The sequence below is a fragment of the Talpa occidentalis genome, unplaced genomic scaffold, assembly GCF_014898055.3.
Source record: "Talpa occidentalis isolate TD23 unplaced genomic scaffold, MPIMG_talOcc4v2.1 talOcc4.7, whole genome shotgun sequence".
NCBI classification, from domain to species: Eukaryota; Metazoa; Chordata; class Mammalia; order Eulipotyphla; family Talpidae; genus Talpa; species Talpa occidentalis.
Window position 1 is genome coordinate 58631177 of NW_023605083.1, and position 18828 is coordinate 58650004.

General features: G+C 36.5%; 1 protein-coding gene across 1 annotated transcript in view; it reads left to right on the forward strand.

The window, feature by feature from the left end:
• TMEM38B (transmembrane protein 38B) overlaps positions 1-17506 on the forward strand; it is a 41272-nt gene extending 23766 nt beyond the window's left edge. The window contains exon 6 of the mRNA XM_037493696.1: positions 17272-17506. Coding sequence (XP_037349593.1) covers positions 17272-17487 — 216 coding nt within the window. The 3' untranslated portion in view covers positions 17488-17506. The remainder of the gene's footprint in view (positions 1-17271) is intronic.
• The last annotated feature ends 1322 nt before the right edge of the window (positions 17507-18828 follow it).

Below are 18828 nucleotides of genomic sequence, written 5' to 3' on the forward strand. Positions count from 1 at the left end.
TAACTTTATTCTTGTGTATGTGGATATCTAGTTGTTCCACTATTTTTTATTGAAAAGGCTATTCTTTCCCTCACTATGAATTCAGTTGGCATCTTTTCCATAAAAGTTACTGTAAATGTAAGGGCTTATTTCTAGATTCACACTTATTCTATTCATCTTATACCTACCTTTATGTTAGTATCAGAGTGTTAATTACTATAGCTTTGTAGTTTATTTTGATATCGAGAGAAATGTGAGTCCTCCAAGTTTGTTCTTCTTTTTTAGGATTATTTGATCATTCTGGGTTATTGAATGCCCATTTTGAATTTTAGCTTTAATTTGACAATTCCTGCAAAAAGGCCAGCTTGCACTTTCATAGGAATTGCCTTGTATCTACCAATCAGGGTGGTATTGTATCTTAGCAATGTTAATTCTTCCAATCTGTCAATACAGATGTCTTTAGAATTTAAAAGAAATTCATTTTTAGGTTGTACATTGCACATGTGTTCTATAATCTATTTCCAATTGTTTTATGATTGTCATGAGGTGTTTCGGGTTTTTTTTCATATGAATATGGAATTTCTACATTATGTGTTGAAAAGGCTGTTCTTTCCTTCATTGATTTACCTTGACACTGTTGCTGAAAATTGATTACCCTTACATATATGGGTCTATTTCTGGTCTATATTCTGTTTCATTGATTTATATGTGTATGTTTAGCCAACTCCAAGCTATATGATAACTGTATACAGTTATAACTATATAACAGTAAGTCTTGAAATGAAAGTAATAAGTTCTTCAGTTTTGTTCTTTATCAAGATTTCTTTGGCTTTCATATAAATATTAGGATTAGGGTATCACTTTCTACCAAAAAATGACTTTTGGGGCTGTGATTGAGACTGTATTGTATTTGTAAATCTGTTTGGGAGAAAAAATATTTTAAAAATACTGAACCTACCAATCTATGAAATATGATATCTCTTTCCATTTACTTAGGTCTTAAATTTTTCAGAGTAACATTTTATGATTGTCCTTATTTTACCTATATTTTGTTAAATTTATTATTTTTTTAAAGATTTATTTTATTTATGCCTATAAGAGGCATGTAGACCAGAGGTGTGTGTGTAGGGGGTGAGAGGGTTCACCAGAGATAAGAGTGGGGAGCAGAACAGGCAGATCTACTGAAACACACTGCTGAGGGGAACAGCTGACTAGACAGGAGAGGTCTGCTGTGCCATGTGGGTCAGCTCCCTGGAACTGGGTCAACTGTGCCATGTGGGTCAACTCCCATAGAACTCATGCTTCAGTGGCTGGCGATAGTTTGATAGTGCTCAGACTTAACCTCTCTCACCACCAAGGAGGCCCCTTAAATTTAAATTTGTTCTGACCTATTCATGGTTTTGGATATTTTATAAAGAATAATTTAAAAAATTAAAATTTGGTTTTTACATTTTATATAGCTTTATGTTTGTTTTTGTGTATTATTCTTATGTTCTGTATTACTAAATTTATCTATTGGTTCTGTAATTTTTGTGTAGATTTTTTAGCTTTGTCTCCATACATGACCTTATTGTCTATAATAAAAAGTTTTGTTTTTTTACTTTTTAATCTGGATATTGTATATTTTTTTCCTTGCCTTATTATTCTGAGTATAACCTCCAGTAAAATAGTTAATAGAAATGCTAAGAGTGAATGTCTTTGTCTTGTTCCTGACCTTAGTGGAAAAAGATTTACCCTTTTACTGTTAAGTATAATGTTAGTAATAAGTGTCTTATAGATGCTGTTTATTAGGTTGAGGACATTCCTTTCTATTCTATAAGTACTTTATCTGCGTTGGTTGAGATGATCATGTATTTTTTGTCGCATATTCTGTTACTATGGTAGAGTACATGGAATGATTTTTAAAAAATATTGTATTACCTTTTTATTTCTTTGGTAAGATCCACTTAGTCATATGTATCCTTTTTGTATACTGCTGGATTCAGTTTGCTAATATTTTTCAAGGTTTTTTCCCCAATGTGTTCATGAAGGGGTCTAGTTTCTTTGAAATGAGTTGTTTGCAAGTCCTTTGTCTGATTTTTTTAAAAAAGATTTATTTTATTTATACAAGAACTGGAGTACAGGCCAGATGTGCGGGAGGGTGAGAGGATTCACCAGAGACAGAGCGGGGAACAGAACAGGCAGAATGACCGAAATACACTGCTGAGGGGAGCAGCGGGCGAGACAGGAGATGTCTGCTGTGCCACGTGGGTTGCTCCGTGGCCAGCTGGGATCAAACCTGCGCTGCAGAGGCTGCGGACAGCTTCACAGTGCTGCGCTCAACCGCTTGCACCACCAGGGAGGCCCTTTTATGCTGACTTTTGTATCAGCATAACATTGAGCTCATTAAATAAATTGAGAAATGTCCAATTTTCTACTTTCTGCAAGAGTTTATGTAGGTTTTATGTTATTTCTTAGTTAATTGTTTGATGTAGGACTATTCAGGTTTTCTTTTGTAGTGTGTTCATTTTGGTAAGTTGTATTTTTCAAGGAATTTGCCATTTCACTTGTTTTCAGTTTTGTTGACATTTAATTGTTCATAATAGTTCTTTGTTACCCTTTTAATGTCTGTAGAATTTGTTGTAGTGTCTCCCTCCATTTTAATTCTTCATGTCATTTATGTATTTTCTATCTTTTAAAATCAGTCTAACTAGTTAGATTCATCAGCTTCATTGATTTGTTTAAAAGACCCATCCATTGGTTTGATTTTTTTCCTGTTTTTTTAATTTCACTAATTTTAGGTTTGTATTATGTCTTTCCTTGCACTTACTGATTTATTTATAAAGAAAAGATTGATAAATTTGACTCCATAACTTTTTTTAAGTTGCATGGCAAAACCACCATGGACAAAGTGAAAATACAACTGTCCAGCTATAATAAAATACTTGTAATATATCACAGATGACTTGTCATCCTAGTATATATAAGTCTTTTAAATATTAAGAGATAAAGCATCAGCCTGATGAAAAGGTTAAAAGAAAGCAAATTTTATTTACAGATGTTCTCTAGATAATGCATCTTTTCAAAATTTTCTCATCTGTTTTTGCTAACAATAGCAACTTATGCAACTCCATAAAAGAACTTGTTGGCATTTTTATTGCGATAGTAGTGACAAACAGGAATAAGAACAGCCTTGAGATTCTCTAATATTTAGGAAAGGGAGGTTTAGAATCAGAAAGTGATTGATGAACTAAGAGGATAAGCAGGAGATGATTTTAATAAGGATGGACTGGTCAGTTCTGCTGAATGCTGTGGAGAGGTGTAATTCAGATAGTATATTATGGAATACATGAATGAAGAACATGAATATATGAATGAAGTGTTAGTAGGCCCTTTGTGGGATGCAAATAGACTTACAAACTTTGAATAAGACTCTATCCTGAAGATGTTACTGTCAAAAATAATATGAGACATGTACACTTTACTTTTAAATTTTATGAGGAAGGGGACTAAGGTTGTTTTATTCATCATTGTATCACTAGCTTTCTATCCAGTACATATACTAGATTTTTTTTAAAGATTTATTTATTTATGCATACAGGAGCTGGGGTATAGGCCAGAGATGTGGGGGGTGAGAGGATTCACCAGAGACAGAGTGGGGAACAGAACAGGCAGATTGTCCAAAGTACGCTGCTGATCAGCAGGCGAGTCAGGAGAGGTCTGCTGCACCATGTGGGTTGCTCCCTGGCCGGCCGGGGATCGAACTCATGCTGCAGAGGCTATGGACAGCTTCATAGGTTGTGTCTTTCCCCTTGTACCACTGGGGAGGCCCATGTACTAGATTTTTAGTATACATTTGTTGACTGACTAAATGACCAGATCTCTCCTTTTAGGTCTCTCTGTAGTCTTTCATTATTATCATCTAAGGCTATACTATCAAAAATGAACAATTCATTTTCTCAACTTTTTGAAAAGGGCATTTATAAAAGTGGAAATCTTAAGTTTTTAATATACTTGATAGTGATTTGAGTTGATAATTATTCATGTTTGAGTGAATGACATCACCAATGAAGAAAGCATAGAGTGACCCAAAAAAAGCCACATGCCATCAGGTATTTATTATAGGGCAAGGTGTCTTGCTTTGGAGGACATCAAGGAAGGCTTAATGGAATAAACACTTGAGTTAAACTGCAAAGGATTGGATTTGGGAAGGTTAGGACAGGAAGAAGTATGTTCTGGGAGGAGAGAGAAATTTTTTATGCAAATTTTGATTCTACAGATATCTTTAATAGTCTTTGAATTATTTATGTGAGGTAGAAGTTATTCATTGTATTCTCAACTTTAGACGTGATAGAGGATATAAAAGTACATAAGTACTCTTTATATCCTTAAAGAACTTGCATTGTATATCATATTTTTCTGGCATTTTTGAAATGGTGTGAATGTGGCAGAGTTACTTTCTTTACGTGAATGGATTTCTATTTTAGGATGTTTTGTATATCACATTATCTTTAGGGTTTCTTTTTTTTTTTTTTAATAATAAATTTTTTTTTATATTCCCCCATACAATTGGAAACGCCCCATTCTGACCCCAATCCTTCCCCTCCCGCCCCCCACCCCCCAAAAAGTGTCTCTGGTTCATAGTTTTTTGTTGATTTTGATTTTCACTTTCTTATATTCATTTTCCTGGTCCCTTATTTAAGTTTTCTAGATTCCTGCTATGAGTGAGACCATCCGGTATTTTTCTTTTTCTTTTTGGCTTATTTCGCTGAGCATGATCCCTTCCAGCGCCATCCATGTTGCTGCAAACTGCATGTGTTTATCTTTTTTGAATGCTGAGTAATATTCCATGGTATATATGTACCACATCTTCTTGATCCAGTCATCTATTTTTGGGCATTTGGGTTGTTTCCAAAGCTTAGCTATTGTAAACAGTGCTGCTATAAACATAGGGGTGCAGGTGCTCTTTGGAATTGATGTTTCTGTTTCCTTTGGGTAAATACCTAGGAGTGGAATTGCTGGATCATATGGAAGCTCTATGTTTAGTAGGTCCAGAAATCTCCACACAGCTCTCCATAGTGGTTGGACCAGTTTGCACTCCCACCAACAGTGCAGAAGAGTTCCTTTTTCTCCACACCCTCGCCAACATTTGTTGTTGCTAGTTTTTTTAATATGTGCCATTCTCACTGGTGTGAGATGGTATTTCATGGTAGTTTTGATTTGCATTTCCCTGATTACAAGTGATGTTGAACATTTTTTCATATGTCTGTTGGCCATTTGCATTTCCTCTTCAGAGAAGTTTCTTTTTAGCTCTTCTGCCCATTTTTTGACTGGATTATTTTCTTTGTTGTTGCTGAGTCTCATCAGCTCTTTGCAGATTTTTGTGATCAGTCCTTTATCATTAGTGTTGGGTGCAAAAATGTTCTCCCAGTTGGTGGGGTTTCTCTTTGTTTTTGTTATTGTCTCTTTTGCTGTGCAGAAGCTCTTTAATTTGATGTAGTCCCATCTGTTTATCTTTGTCTTCACTATCACTGCTTTGGGTGATGTGTCTGTAAAGATGTCTTTGATGTGCAAATCCCGTAGTGTTTCGCCTATATTTCCTTCTATGTATTTTATGGTTTCAGGTCTTATGTCTAGTTCTTTAATCCATTTTGAGTTGATTTTTGTGTATGGTGTGAGGTAGTGGTCAAGCTTCATTCTTTTGCATGTAGCGACCCAGTTTTCCCAGCACCATTTATTGAACAAACTTCTTTGCTCCAATGCATAGTCTTTGCTCCTTTGTCAAAGATTAGTTGACCATAAATCTGTGGGTTTATTTCTGGATTTTCTATTCTATTCCATTGGTCTGTGTGTCTGTTCTTGTTCCAATACCATGCAGTTTTGATGATTATGGCTTTGTAGTAGAGTTTGAAGTCTGGGAGTGTGATGCCTCCATTCCCTTCTTTTTTTTTCAGGAGAGCTTTGGCTATTCGGGGTTTTTGGTGATTCCATATGAATTTCATCAATAATTGTTCTATTTCTTTGAAGAATGCCATTGAGTTTTTTTTTTTTAAATATTAAATTTTATTTTTATATTCCCCCATACAATTGCAAACGCCCCATTCTGACCCCAATCCTTCCCCTCCCGCCCCCCCACCCCAAAAAGTGTCTCTGGTTCATAGTTTTTTGTTGATTTTGATTTTCACTTTCTTATATTCATTTTCCTGGTCCCTTATTTAAGTTTTCTAGATTCCTGCTATGAGTGAGACCATCCGGTATTTTTCTTTTTCTTTTTGGCTTATTTCGCTGAGCATGATCCCTTCCAGTGCCATCCATGTTGCTGCAAATTGCATGTGTTTATCTTTTTTGAATGCTGAGTAATATTCCATGGTATATATGTACCACATCTTCTTGATCCAGTCATCTATTTTTGGGCATTTGGGCTGTTTCCAAAGCTTAGCTATTGTAAACAGTGCTGCTATAAACATAGGGGTGCAGGTGCTCTTTGGAATTGATGTTTCTGTGTCCTTTGGGTAAATACCTAGGAGTGGAATTGCTGGATCATATGGAAGCTCTATGTTTAGTAGGTCCAGAAATCTCCACACAGCTCTCCATAGTGGTTGGACCAGTTTGCACTCCCACCAACAGTGCACAAGAGTTCCTTTTTCTCCACATCCTCGCCAACATTTGTTGTTGCTAGTTTTTTTAATATGTGCCATTCTCACTGGTGTGAGATGGTATCTCATGGTAGTTTTGATTTGCATTTCCCTGATGACAAGTGATGTTGAACATTTTTTCATATGTCTGTTGGCCATTTGCATTTCCTCTTCAGAGAAGTTTCTTTTTAGCTCTTCTGCCCATTTTTTGACTGGATTATTTTCTTTGTTGTTGCTGAGTCTCATCAGCTCTTTGCAGATTTTTGTGATCAGTCCTTTATCATTAGTGTTGGGTGCAAAAATGTTCTCCCAGTTGGTGGGGTTTCTCTTTGTTTTTGTTATTGTCTCTTTTGCTGTGCAGAAGCTCTTTAATTTGATGTAGTCCCATCTGTTTATCTTTGTCTTCACTATCACTGCTTTGGGTGATGTGTCTGTAAAGATGTCTTTGATGTGCAAATCCCGTAGTGTTTCGCCTATATTTCCTTCTATGTATTTTATGGTTTCAGGTCTTATGTCTAGTTCTTTAATCCATTTTGAGTTGATTTTTGTGTATGGTGTGAGGTAGTGGTCAAGCTTCATTCTTTTGCATGTAGCGACCCAGTTTTCCCAGCACCATTTATTGAACAAACTTTCTTTGCTCCAATGCATAGTCTTTGCTCCTTTGTCAAAGATTAGTTGACCATAAATCTGTGGGTTTATTTCTGGATTTTCTATTCGATTCCATTGGTCTGTATGTCTGTTCTTGTTCCAATACCATGCAGTTTTGATGATTATGGCTTTGTAGTATAGTTTGAAGTCTGGGAGTGTGATGCCTCCATTTCCTTCTTTTTTTTTCAGTAGAGCTTTGGCTATTCGGGTTTTTGGTGATTCCATATGAATTTCATCAATAATTGTTCTATTTCTTTGAAGAATGCCATTGAGATTTTGATTGGAATAGCATTGAATCTGTATATTGCTTTTGGTAGGATGGCCATTTTAATAATGTTTATTCTTCCAATCCATGAGCAGGGGATGTCTTTCCATTTCTTTGTGTCTTCTTCTATTTCTTTTAAAAGTGTTTTATAGTTTTCTTGTATAGGTCCTTTACCTCTTTTGTTAGATTTATTCCCAAATATTTGATTTTTTTGTTTCGATAATAAAAGGGATGGTTTTTTTGATTTCTTCTTCTTCAGATTTATTGTTTGTGTATAGGAAGGCTACTGACTTTTGCATGTTGATTTTGTATCCTGCCACTTTACTGAATTGATTAATGAGTTGAATTAGTTTTTCTGTGGAGATTTTGGGGTTCTCTATGTATATTATCATATCATCTGCAAATAGTGATAGTTTGACTTCTTCTTTTCCTATTTGGATTCCTTGGATGTCTTTCTCTTGTCTTATTGCTCTGGCTAGGACTTCCAGTATTATATTGAAAAGCAGTGGTGAGAGTGGACATCCTTGTCTTGTTCCAGATCTTAATGGAATTGCTTTCAACTTTTCACCATTGAGAATGATACTGGCTGTTGGCTTGTCATAGATGGCCTTTATGATGTTGAGGTATGTTCCTTGTATCCCAAGAATTTCAAGGGCTTTTATCATGAAGGGGTGTTGCACTTTGTCGAAAGCTTTCTCAGCATCTATTGATATTATCATATGGTTTTTATATTTCTTTTTGTTGATGTGTTGGATAACGTTGATTGATTTTCGGATGTTAAACCATCCTTGTGCCCCTGGAATGAATCCAACTTGGTCGTGGTGAATTATCTTATGGATACATTGTTGGATACTGATAGCTAAAATTTTATTGAGGATTTTTGCATCAGTGTTCATTAGGGAGATTGGCCTATAGTTTTCCTTTTTTGTGTTGTCCTTATTCGGTTTTGGTATTAGTGTAATATTGGCTTCATAGAACGTGTTTGGTATTGTCCCTTCCTTCTCAATTTTTTGGAAGAGTTTGTGAAGGATAGGCACTAATTCGTCTCTGAATATTTGGTAGAATTCATTTGTAAATCCATCAGGTCCTGGGCTTTTGTTTTTGGGGAGGTTTTTGATTACCATTTCAATTTCGCTGCTTGTAATTGGTCTGTTTAGGTGTTCTATTTCTTCTTTATCTAGCTTTGGGTGATTGTAGAGTTGTAGGAATTTGTCCATCTCCTCTAGATTGTTGAACTTGTTTCCATATAACTGTTCATAGTAGTTACTGATTATTCTTTTGATTTCTGCTGTGTCCGTTGTGATTTCTCCTCTTTCATTTATGATCCTGTGTATTTGTGCTTTCTCCCTTTTTTCCTTTGTGAGCCTGGCTAGGGGTTTGTCTATTTTATTTATTTTTTCAAAGAACCAGCTCTTGGTTTCATTGATCTTTTTGATTGTTTTTTTAGTTTCAATTTCATTTATTTCTGCTTTGGTTTTTATTATTTCTTTTCTTCTACTGGTTTTGGGGTTTTTTTGTTGTTCTTTTTCTAGATCTTTGAGCTTCGAGATTAGGTTGTTTCTTTGAGTTCTTTCTTGTTTTTTTTTTTTTTTTAGAAATCTTTTTTTTTTTTTTTAAATAGAGGCATGTTTGTTTATTTATTTATTTGTTTGTTTGTTTTTGTTTATACATGCACTGGGTACAGTCAGAAGCGCGGGAGGGTGAGAGAACTCACCAGAGCCAGACCGGGGAGCAGAGCAGGCAGAAGGACCGAAGTACACTGCTGAGGGGAGCAGCGGGCGGTCTTTCTTGTTTTTTGATGTGAGCTTCTATTGCTATATATTTTCCTCTTATTACTGCTTTTGCTGCATCCCATTCATTTAGGATATTGGTGTACTGCTTGTCATTCAATTCAAAGAATTTTTTAATTTCTTCTTTGATCTCCTCGTTAGTCCAGTGGTCTTCCAGTAGTGTGGCTTTTAATCTCCATGAGGTAGGATAGTTCCTTGCCTTCTTTTTATGATTTATTTCTAGTTTGATGCCTTCGTGGTCAGAAAAGATGGTTGGTATGATTTCAATCTTGGTGTATCTGTTGATATTTGTCTTGTGCCCCAGTATGTGATCGATCCTGGAGAATGATCCATGTGCGCTTGAGAAAAATGTGTACTCCGTTTTTTTTGGGTTTAGTATTCTATAGATGTCTGTTAAGCCCAAATGCTCTAGGTCCTTATTTAGAGCTTTAGTTTCTTTACTTATTTTTTGTCTTGTTGATCTATCCATTGTTGATAGTGGTGTGTTGAAGTCTCCCACTACGTATGTGTTTTCTCTGATGTCTGTTTTCAGAGAGGACAACAGTTGTCTGATATATTTTGGTGCTCTTTCGTTTGGTGAGTATATGTTAATGAGTGTTATTTCTTCTTGAAGTATTGTCCCCTTAATCATAATGTAGTGACCATTGGGGTCTCTTTTTATTTTTTTGAGTTTGAAGTCTGTTTTATCTGATATAAGTATAGCTGTTCCTGCTTTCTTTTTTGGCCCATTTGCTTGTAGGATTGTTTTCCATCCTTTGACTTTGAGCCTATTTTTATCTTTTGTAGCTAAATGTGTTTCCTGGAGACAGCAAAAGGTTGGGTTTTGTTTCTTAATCCAGGCTGCAACTCTGTGTCTTTTTATTGAAGAGTTTAGTCCATTTACATTTAGAGTTAATATTGATATGTTAGCATCTGTATTTGCCATTATGTTTGTCTTTCCTTTGATTTTATTTATTTATTCTTTTAATAACTTTTTTTTTTTTTGGTCTTCTTTCGTTGTTATTCGTCCCTCTGAGGTTCTGGCTTTAGGATTCCTTGTAGTATTTTTTGGAGTGGGGGTTTAGTCTTAATGAAATTCCAGAGTTTCTCTTTGTCTGGGAAGGTCCATATTCTTTCTTCATGGAGGAAAGAGAGCTTTGCGGGATAGAGTATTCTTGGTTGGCATCTGTTTTCTTGGAGTCTGTTGACTATGTCCCTCCACTCTCTCCTTGCCCGTAGTGTTTCTTCGGAGAAGTCTGATGTCAGCCTGATTGGTTTTCCTTTGAATGTTATCTGTTTCTTCCCTCTTGTCAGCTTCATTATTTTTTCCTTGTCCTGGATTCTTGGGAGCTTTACTATTATGTGTCTTGCTGTGTTTTTCCTTTCGTCATGGAAGTTTGGTGTTCTTCTTGCTTCCTGTATATCAATTTTCAGCTCCTTCTTCGCATTTGGGAAGTTCTCTTCAATTATCTCCTGGAATATTTTCTCTGTTCCTACATCTCTCTCCTCTCCTTCTGGAATTCCTATAACTCTTATATTTCCTTTCCTCATGGAGTCAGATAGTTCCCGAAGTCTTTCTTCATTCTTTTTCCTTCGTACTTCTCTTTCCTTTTCTGTTTTGGTTCTTTTTATTTCTGTGTCTTCAAGATTACTTATTCGTTCTTCCATTTCATCTATTCTGCTTTCATTGCTTTTCCCAGAGTTCTTTAGTTCCTCCATTAATTCTTTGATCTCCTGCATTTCTTTTACTTCCCTCTTTAGGGACTCAATTTCCTTCTTCTGATCTATCACTTTTTTAATCATGGCAATTTTAAATTCTCTTTCTGGAAGGCTCAGAAGTTCTTCCAAGTTGCTGTCGTTGCAATCTGGGGAGTGGTTTTCTTTTTGTGGTGTGCTTCTTTGCTGAGGAGTTGTTAGGTTGCGTGTGGTTCTTCTACTCCCTACTGTCGGTTTTCTAATTTGTCGTATGCGTTGGGACACTGTGTTGCTCGGACTGACTGGCATCTTGGGTGAACTTCTCCGCTCCCCTCTGGCTCTTCCAGGAGCCATCTCTGTCTTCTGGGGGAGCTTTCTGCTGGTTTTAGGCAGTTTTTACTGAAGAAATGTCCCTGTTCTAAAATGGCAAAGCGGGATGCAGTCCCTGCGCCTCCGGTTTCAGGCACACTCTTCTGCGCACCCGGTCTGCCCCGGACGTGGGTACCTGCTCCCTCTGTGGGCTCAGACTGCTGGTCGGAAGGGGCCTGGCGTGGGCTAACTTCCCAGCTGGCCACTGGGTCCTCCAGAAGCCTTCTGCCCTTTTCAAGCAGTCTTAAGAAATTTCCTGTTCTATGGGGTGTTAGTGACTTTTTTTTTCTGGTCGCTAGGTGGCGCCAGAGATCTCTCCTATTGTCCTTGGGGGCTGTTTTTCGCCTCCCCCCACCCCGTGGGACAGGGAACAGAGTGGGAATGGTAGGGTACACCTCAACAGCTTTGGGGTGCTGTGTCTGCCTTGTGCCCCACCGTCGTGGAGAACCCACGCCCTGAATTTTCGTGCCCCGGGTCTCAGTTCAAAGCCCTCAGGTCCAGGACGCGGGCTGTAGCCCAGTTCAGTGGCGCGGGAATGGCGCCTTTTGCACCGCTTCCGTGCCTGGGCGCCTGGTTCCTGCTCACTCAGGGAGGGACCTTCACCTCAGTGAGGACCTCCTCGTGTCTCCCCACAAGCCTAGGTCGCAGGCGCGGGGACCTGGGCAGCCGCGATCCAGGTCTGCTCTTGCTTTTCAAGCGCGCCGCTTTCCGCGCAAGCTTACCGGCAGCCCGGGCTGTGTGCGCGTCTCCCGGGGTCTTTGTTCTTCTCTAATGGCGCCCGGAGCCTTAGCTCACCGCCGTGGCGAATCCTGCAGGGTTCGCCTCAGCTCCCGTTCACGGGGTGTGGTGGCTGCAATAGTTCCTTTCCACTCACAGTCCCGCTTGCTGCGTCGTTTGTTCTTGTTGGTCGTTTTGGTTTGTTGTTTTCCTCCTCTCTGCGGTTCGGAGAGTGCCGCCTCTGTGGGCGGGGGAGGGGAGCAGGGTTCTGCGCTTCCCTCCCTTCTAGTCCTCTTTTATGGCAACTTTCTTCTTCGGGCAGTTTGCTGGAGTCGTCGGTTTATCTTCCGTGTCCCAGTTCTCTCTGGGACCTGCCGCTTTTCCTCCCTATTAACTTTTTTTTAATGGGAGATCTTACTCGCAGCGTCTCCTCGCCGCCATGTTGCTCTGCCCTCTCAGGGTTTCTTTTATTCCCTGTCTTTTTTAATAAGAAAGAGGCCATGAAGTCAAATGCTATTTAGTTTAGGTAATATGCTTTTTCTTTTAATAATTTGTTAAATAAGGAGACAATTTTTATTTATCAGAGAATAGGGTTTATTCATTTGCCACCATTATATTTGTGTCACTTTATTGAATCAAAGCCTGATAAGAGTGTGAATTCACAGAAGTCTGTCCTTAAACCCCATAAGTCTGTCTCAGCAGTAATTTCTGAAGCCAACAATACTTCTTAGATGAGTGATGAGTCTACTAGGAGTGAAGATTCTATTTAAACATTCAACTTTGAAAAATATTGTAGTTCATGTTCTCAGAAATATTCTTTAGTTTCTGATACTTTCACTTTTGGATTTTATAAAATTACATTATTATTTTCCCAATAATAGACAATTGTTTTTATGTAAATTCTCTTATCTTTTATGACAATTCATGAAGCAAAGCACTTATCAAGATAATTAAACTATTATGTCTCATTGTAACCATTCTAATGGTTAATATAATTTAATATAAGGAAGTTCTTAGATTTTACCCAATAATGGTATACACTTAAACATTAACATTATATTTAGACTCTTCTTGCACTGTTTTCTCTCCAGATGACCACATTCATATTCATGCCTGTATCTTCTACTTGTATGGTAATGACTTTCAAGTCTATATCCCTTTCATAACATTTCTGGACAAACCTCCATTAGTGCACTTACTATTTACGGTTCTGTAATTTCTGATTTTCTTGCCTGTTTCTGTAAGGTCTGTAAAGTCCTTGAAGCAGGTATTGCATTCAGTATTTTTCTGGCAGCCAAGTATAATGCACACGTAGATTATTTTAATCCTATTGATGCTTGGTTTTAGGTTTTGTGAGTACTGTTCTATTTCAGATTTGTTTTTCTAGAATTTCATCCTTTTGGTATCTCAGTTTAAGCCTAACATATATCCCCGGGCAGTTTCGCCTTCACTGGCCTTGAACTCTTAACCTGTCTGCCAGTGCTGAACTGCTGGCTTCTGAACTGTTGGCTTAGCTGTAGGACTATTGAACTATTGCTATATGCTAGGTTTTTGAAATCTCTTTGTTTGTACAGTTTGTACTCATCTAAGATAGATCATGAAAAAGAAGAACATTTGAATCCCAAACTTAGTAGAAGGAAGGAAATCACAGATTAAAGTGGGGTCTCCCCGGTGGCGCAGTGGTTGAGCACTGGGTTGCGAAGCTGCCCGCAGCCTCTGCAGTACCGGTTCGATCCCTGGCTGCTCCCCAGCCACCGGAGGAGGGTCCCGCATGGCGCACAGACCTCTCCTGCCGCCCGCTGCTCCCCTCAGCAGTGTACTTCGGTCCTTCTGCCTGCTCTGCTCCCTGCTCTGGCTCTGGTGAATTCTCTCACCCTCCCACGCTTCTGACTGTACCCAGTGCTTGTATAAATAAATAAATAAATAAATAAATAAATAAATAAATAAATCTTTAAAAAAAAAAAGTAAATGACAGAAAAGATCTCTTTAAAAAAAAACAGATTAAAGTGGAAATAAGTAAAACAGAGACTAAAAGCACAATAGAAAGGTTTAATGAAATCTAAGAGTTGGGTTTTTTAATCAAGCTTTTTTTGATATGTCATTCACAAAATATATAAATTTGGGAGTACAACATGTCACCTCAATATGTACACATGCTTCACTTTCCCTCCTCCAAAGCTTCAGTGTCAGTACACTGTCATCTTACCCCTTCTAAGCTCTCCTTCCTCCTCTCTTTCCTGCTGGTACTCACCATAGTTTTCAGAGTCTATGAGCTATTTTTGTTGTGTTTTGCTGGTTTGTTTTTTTTGGTTAATTATATTCCACAAGTGAGAGAAACCATCCAGTAATTATCTTTCACTTCATACTCGCTTTTATTTCACTTAGCATAACCACCTTTTTTTTATTTGACTTTTTTTTTTTAATTTTATAGAGGCATGTTTATTTATTTATTTATTTATTTGTTTGTTTTGTTTATACAAGCACTGGGTACAGTCAGAAGCGCGGGAGGGTGAGAGAATTCACCAGACCCAGAGCGGGGAGCAGAGCAGGCAGAAGGACCGAAGTACACTGCTGAGGGGAGCAGCGGGAGGCAGGAGAGGTCTGCGCGCCATGCGGGACCCTCCTCTGGTGGCTGGGGAGCAGCCGGGGATCGAACCGGCGCTGCAGAGGCTGCGGGCAGCTTCGCAACCCAGCGCTCAACCGCTGCGCTACCGGGGAGGCCCAGCATAACCACCTTAAGGTCTATCCATATTGTCCCCAAAGTCACTATTTCATCTTTTTAATAGCTGAGTAGTATTCCATGGAATGAGTGTGTGTGTGTGTGTGTGTTTGTGTGTGTGTGTGTAGACACTTAAACATATACATATATACCACAATTTTTCTTATCTAATCGTTGGTCAGTGGGCATTTAGGTAGAATTCTATGTCTTGTCTATGGTGAATAATGCAGCTGTAAACTTAGGGGTGCTATGAACATATTAGTGTCTTCATATTCTTTGGATAAATACCTAGTGTGGTGTTGCTGAATCATACAATATTTCCATTTTTGGTTTTTAAAGAAATCTTCGTACTGTTTTCCATAGAGGTTGTACTAACTTAATTCCCACCAACAATGAGTGAGTGTTTCTTTTTTCCCACACTCTTAGCAACAAATGTCATTTGCAGGATTTTTGATGTAGGTCATTTTAAGAACAAATTCTTTTAAGAGATAAACATATTTGATAAATCCTTACTTAGACTCACCATGAAAAGAAGTGAGAGTATTCAGATAAATGAATCATATATGAAAGTGAAGACATTACAACTGATACAATAGAAATCAAATAATCAATAGAGACTGTCATGAACAATTATATGCTAACAAATAGGACAAACCATAATATAAGAAATAGATAAATTCCTAAAAATATACAGCCTACCAAGTCTGAATCATGGAGAAATAGAAGATTGGAACAGTGTGATTACTATTAAGGAGATTGAATAGTAATCAAAAACCTTCCAACAAACAAATGCCCAGAACCAGATGACTTCACTGGTGTATCCTACCAGATATTCAAAGAATTAATACCAACCTTTCTTAAACTCTTCCAGAAAATAGAAGAATTCTTCCAAACTCCTTGTACAAGGCCATTACTTTCCTGATAATAAAATCAGATATGGGAGCTCAGAGACCAGGAAAAAGACTAATCAATACAACGTAAAAATCAAAATCAACAAGCAACTATAAGCCAGAGATACACTACTGGGGGGGGGGGGGAAGGAAGGCCTAGAGTCAAAATAAGGGGGGGGGTGCAATTGTGTGGGGAATATAACCAAAATGAAAATGCATGCATTGTGCAAAGATGAAAAAAGATGTAAGAATTATATAAAATATTTAAGCAAAAAAAAATAAAGTTACTTTTCATCTGCAAAAAATAAAATAAAATCAGATACCACAAGACACCACAAGAAAATAAAATTATAGGCCAGTGTTTCTGGTGTACATAGAAGCAGAAATTCACCATAAAATATTAGCAAAACAAATTCAATAATACATTAAAAATAAAAGAGCACACACCATGATCAAGTAAAATTTATTCCAGAGATTGAAGGGTGATTCAGTATCAACAAATCAGTGTCATACACTACATTAACAAAATGAAGGTTAAAAATCATATGATAATCTGATTGAATGCCAAAAAAATTGACAGAATTCAACATCCATTTGTTAAAAACTCATCAAAGTGGGCATAGAGGGAATTGACCTTAACATAAAAGCTGAAAACAAGAATAACCAGTGTTTGCGAGGATATGGAGGAAAGGGAACCTTGGTGCATTGTTGTTTAGGAATGTAAGTTGTTGCAGCTGCAATGGAAAATAATGTGGAGGTTCTTCAGAAAGTTAAAAATAGAACTTTATGATCAAGCAATTCTACTTCAAGATATTTAGCTGAAGAAAATGTAAACACTAACTCAAAAAGATATACACAACTCCATGTTCATTGCAACTTTTATTTACAATGACCAACATGCAGAAATATATTTATAATAACTAACAAAGGTATTCATTGATTGATGAATGGATAAAGAAAATGTGGTGCACACAAGTGTGCACACACATATGTACACACAATGAATACTGTTTAGCCATAAAAGAAATAAATTTTGCCATTTGAAGCAACGTGGATTGATCTTGAGGGCAATATACTAAGTGAAATAAATCAGACAAGGAAAGAAATATTCTATGGGGAGCTTAAAACAGACCAGAAAATCCAGCCAGATACAGAGAACAGACTGGTGGTTGCCAGAGATGGTTGTGGGTAGGTGAATTGGTAAAAGGGGTCAAAAGGTACAAGCTTCCAGTTATAAAATAAGTCATGGGGAAGAAATGTGCAGTTAGTGACTGCATATTTGCTGGTTGCTAAGGAATAGATCCAAAAAATTCTCATCACAGGAAAAAATCATTTTTTGACTCTATATGGTGACAGATGTTAACTAGACTTATTGTAGTGATCATTTTGCAGTATACACAAGTGCTGAATCATTCTCTTGTACATTTGTAACTAATGTAATATTAAATGTCAATTATGTCAATAAAAATTAAATGTCAATTATGTCAATAAAAAATTAAATGTCAATTATGTCAATAAAAATGCATTTTGAATCTTTTTTATTTCTTAGTTTTGAGAAACAGAAAACAACTATATTTAAATTCAAAACTGAACTTTTTTCCCCCAGATATCCATGATGATTACAGAGAGTTCTACTACATTTTTTGCTCCTATTGAGGATGCTTTGAGTCGGATGCTGTTTGGCAGGCAGCAACACTTTACATCACCTGAAAAGAAAAGTGAAACCAAATCATCTTTCAATGGTACTGGTTCATCGACTTCAAAAGCTGCAGCCGATGCTTCAGATAAGGTTAAAAAGAAACATACGAAGAAGACTGAGTAAATTTATTTGATGAACTCTATATGGCAAATTTTTCTCTTATCTACCTGTCAGATTGTGATAATTATTTCTGTGTAAATGATGTGAAATAAAGATTATCTATAAGGAATGGAGGTGACAAAAAAGAAAGAACTTCTTTCTGTTTCAGGGAGACTATCCCTTCTGGATTGTAATTCTTGAGTGTTAGGAGGTATCATGTGAAATTGTTTCTTTAACTTATATATAAAAGATTCTATTGTGATTATTTTTATAGTTTTATATTGACAAAAATATATCTAGAGGCTAGATTTTTTTTTGATGTTAGAGAAACTATTGTCATTGCAAAATTATAATAGTTAAAGACTTCTTGTTTTACTTAGATATTTTCATATATTTTATTTAAATCTATTTAAATTTTAGTTCAGGTCAGGAAATCATACTTTTATTTATCATTACCATTATTATTCCTAAAAATGGAAAAGAATACCTGTTTAATTTAGAGCCCTGGGAAGAATAAATTTTACCTAAATTAGTTTATATTATGAATGAAATTACTAGTGTATATTTCATATATGAACGTCGTATTTTTTGTCCACATTAAATGGAAATATTTGAAATTTAATTTTTTCTAGTAGTTTTTTCTGTGAGAACAGAGCCTCACAGATTGATTTTAAGTCTATTTCATGCCCTGTTTATACAGTTTCTTCTTTTTCCAAAGAAAACCAGGGGTGTTATTTTTACTAAATTGCTAAACTCTTCTTATGTGTTGTAAGCTTTATTTGAGGAGCTTGCTCCCCCTCACTCGTTAAAACACATTTGTTTTAACTGTAGAAAAGATTATTCTTCTCAGTATTTTATATATTCTTAACTCTTTCTGATCCTAGTTGGTGTGAATACATCAATGATAGTATTGTGATTGATTAAACAAAAGTATTATTTCAATTAAAAAATACCTCTTTACATCTCCTTTCTAATGGTACTTTTCAGTTTTCTTGTTGAATGTGTAATACTAGTTTGCATATATTTATATTTTAATCTATGTGTACATATAGTATTAATTTTATTTTAAATGAAAACTAATTACCCTTGTTTGAAAATGCTCAACTAATGAGAATTCTCCAGAAACTAAAATAGATGATAGTCCATTTGAAGAAAGAATGATGACATTAAGTCTGGTTCCTTACTGGCAAAAAAAAAAAAAAAGAAAAAAAAAAAAAGAAAAAAGGAAAAAAAGAAAGAAACAAGGTATTAAATAATTTTAGATTTTGTTTTATTTTATATTTTAAAAGTCTGGTTATAACTATAAAATTCTCTGACTAACATGATTTCTTCTACCAAGGTCATGAACTTGCTACCTGTAAAGAG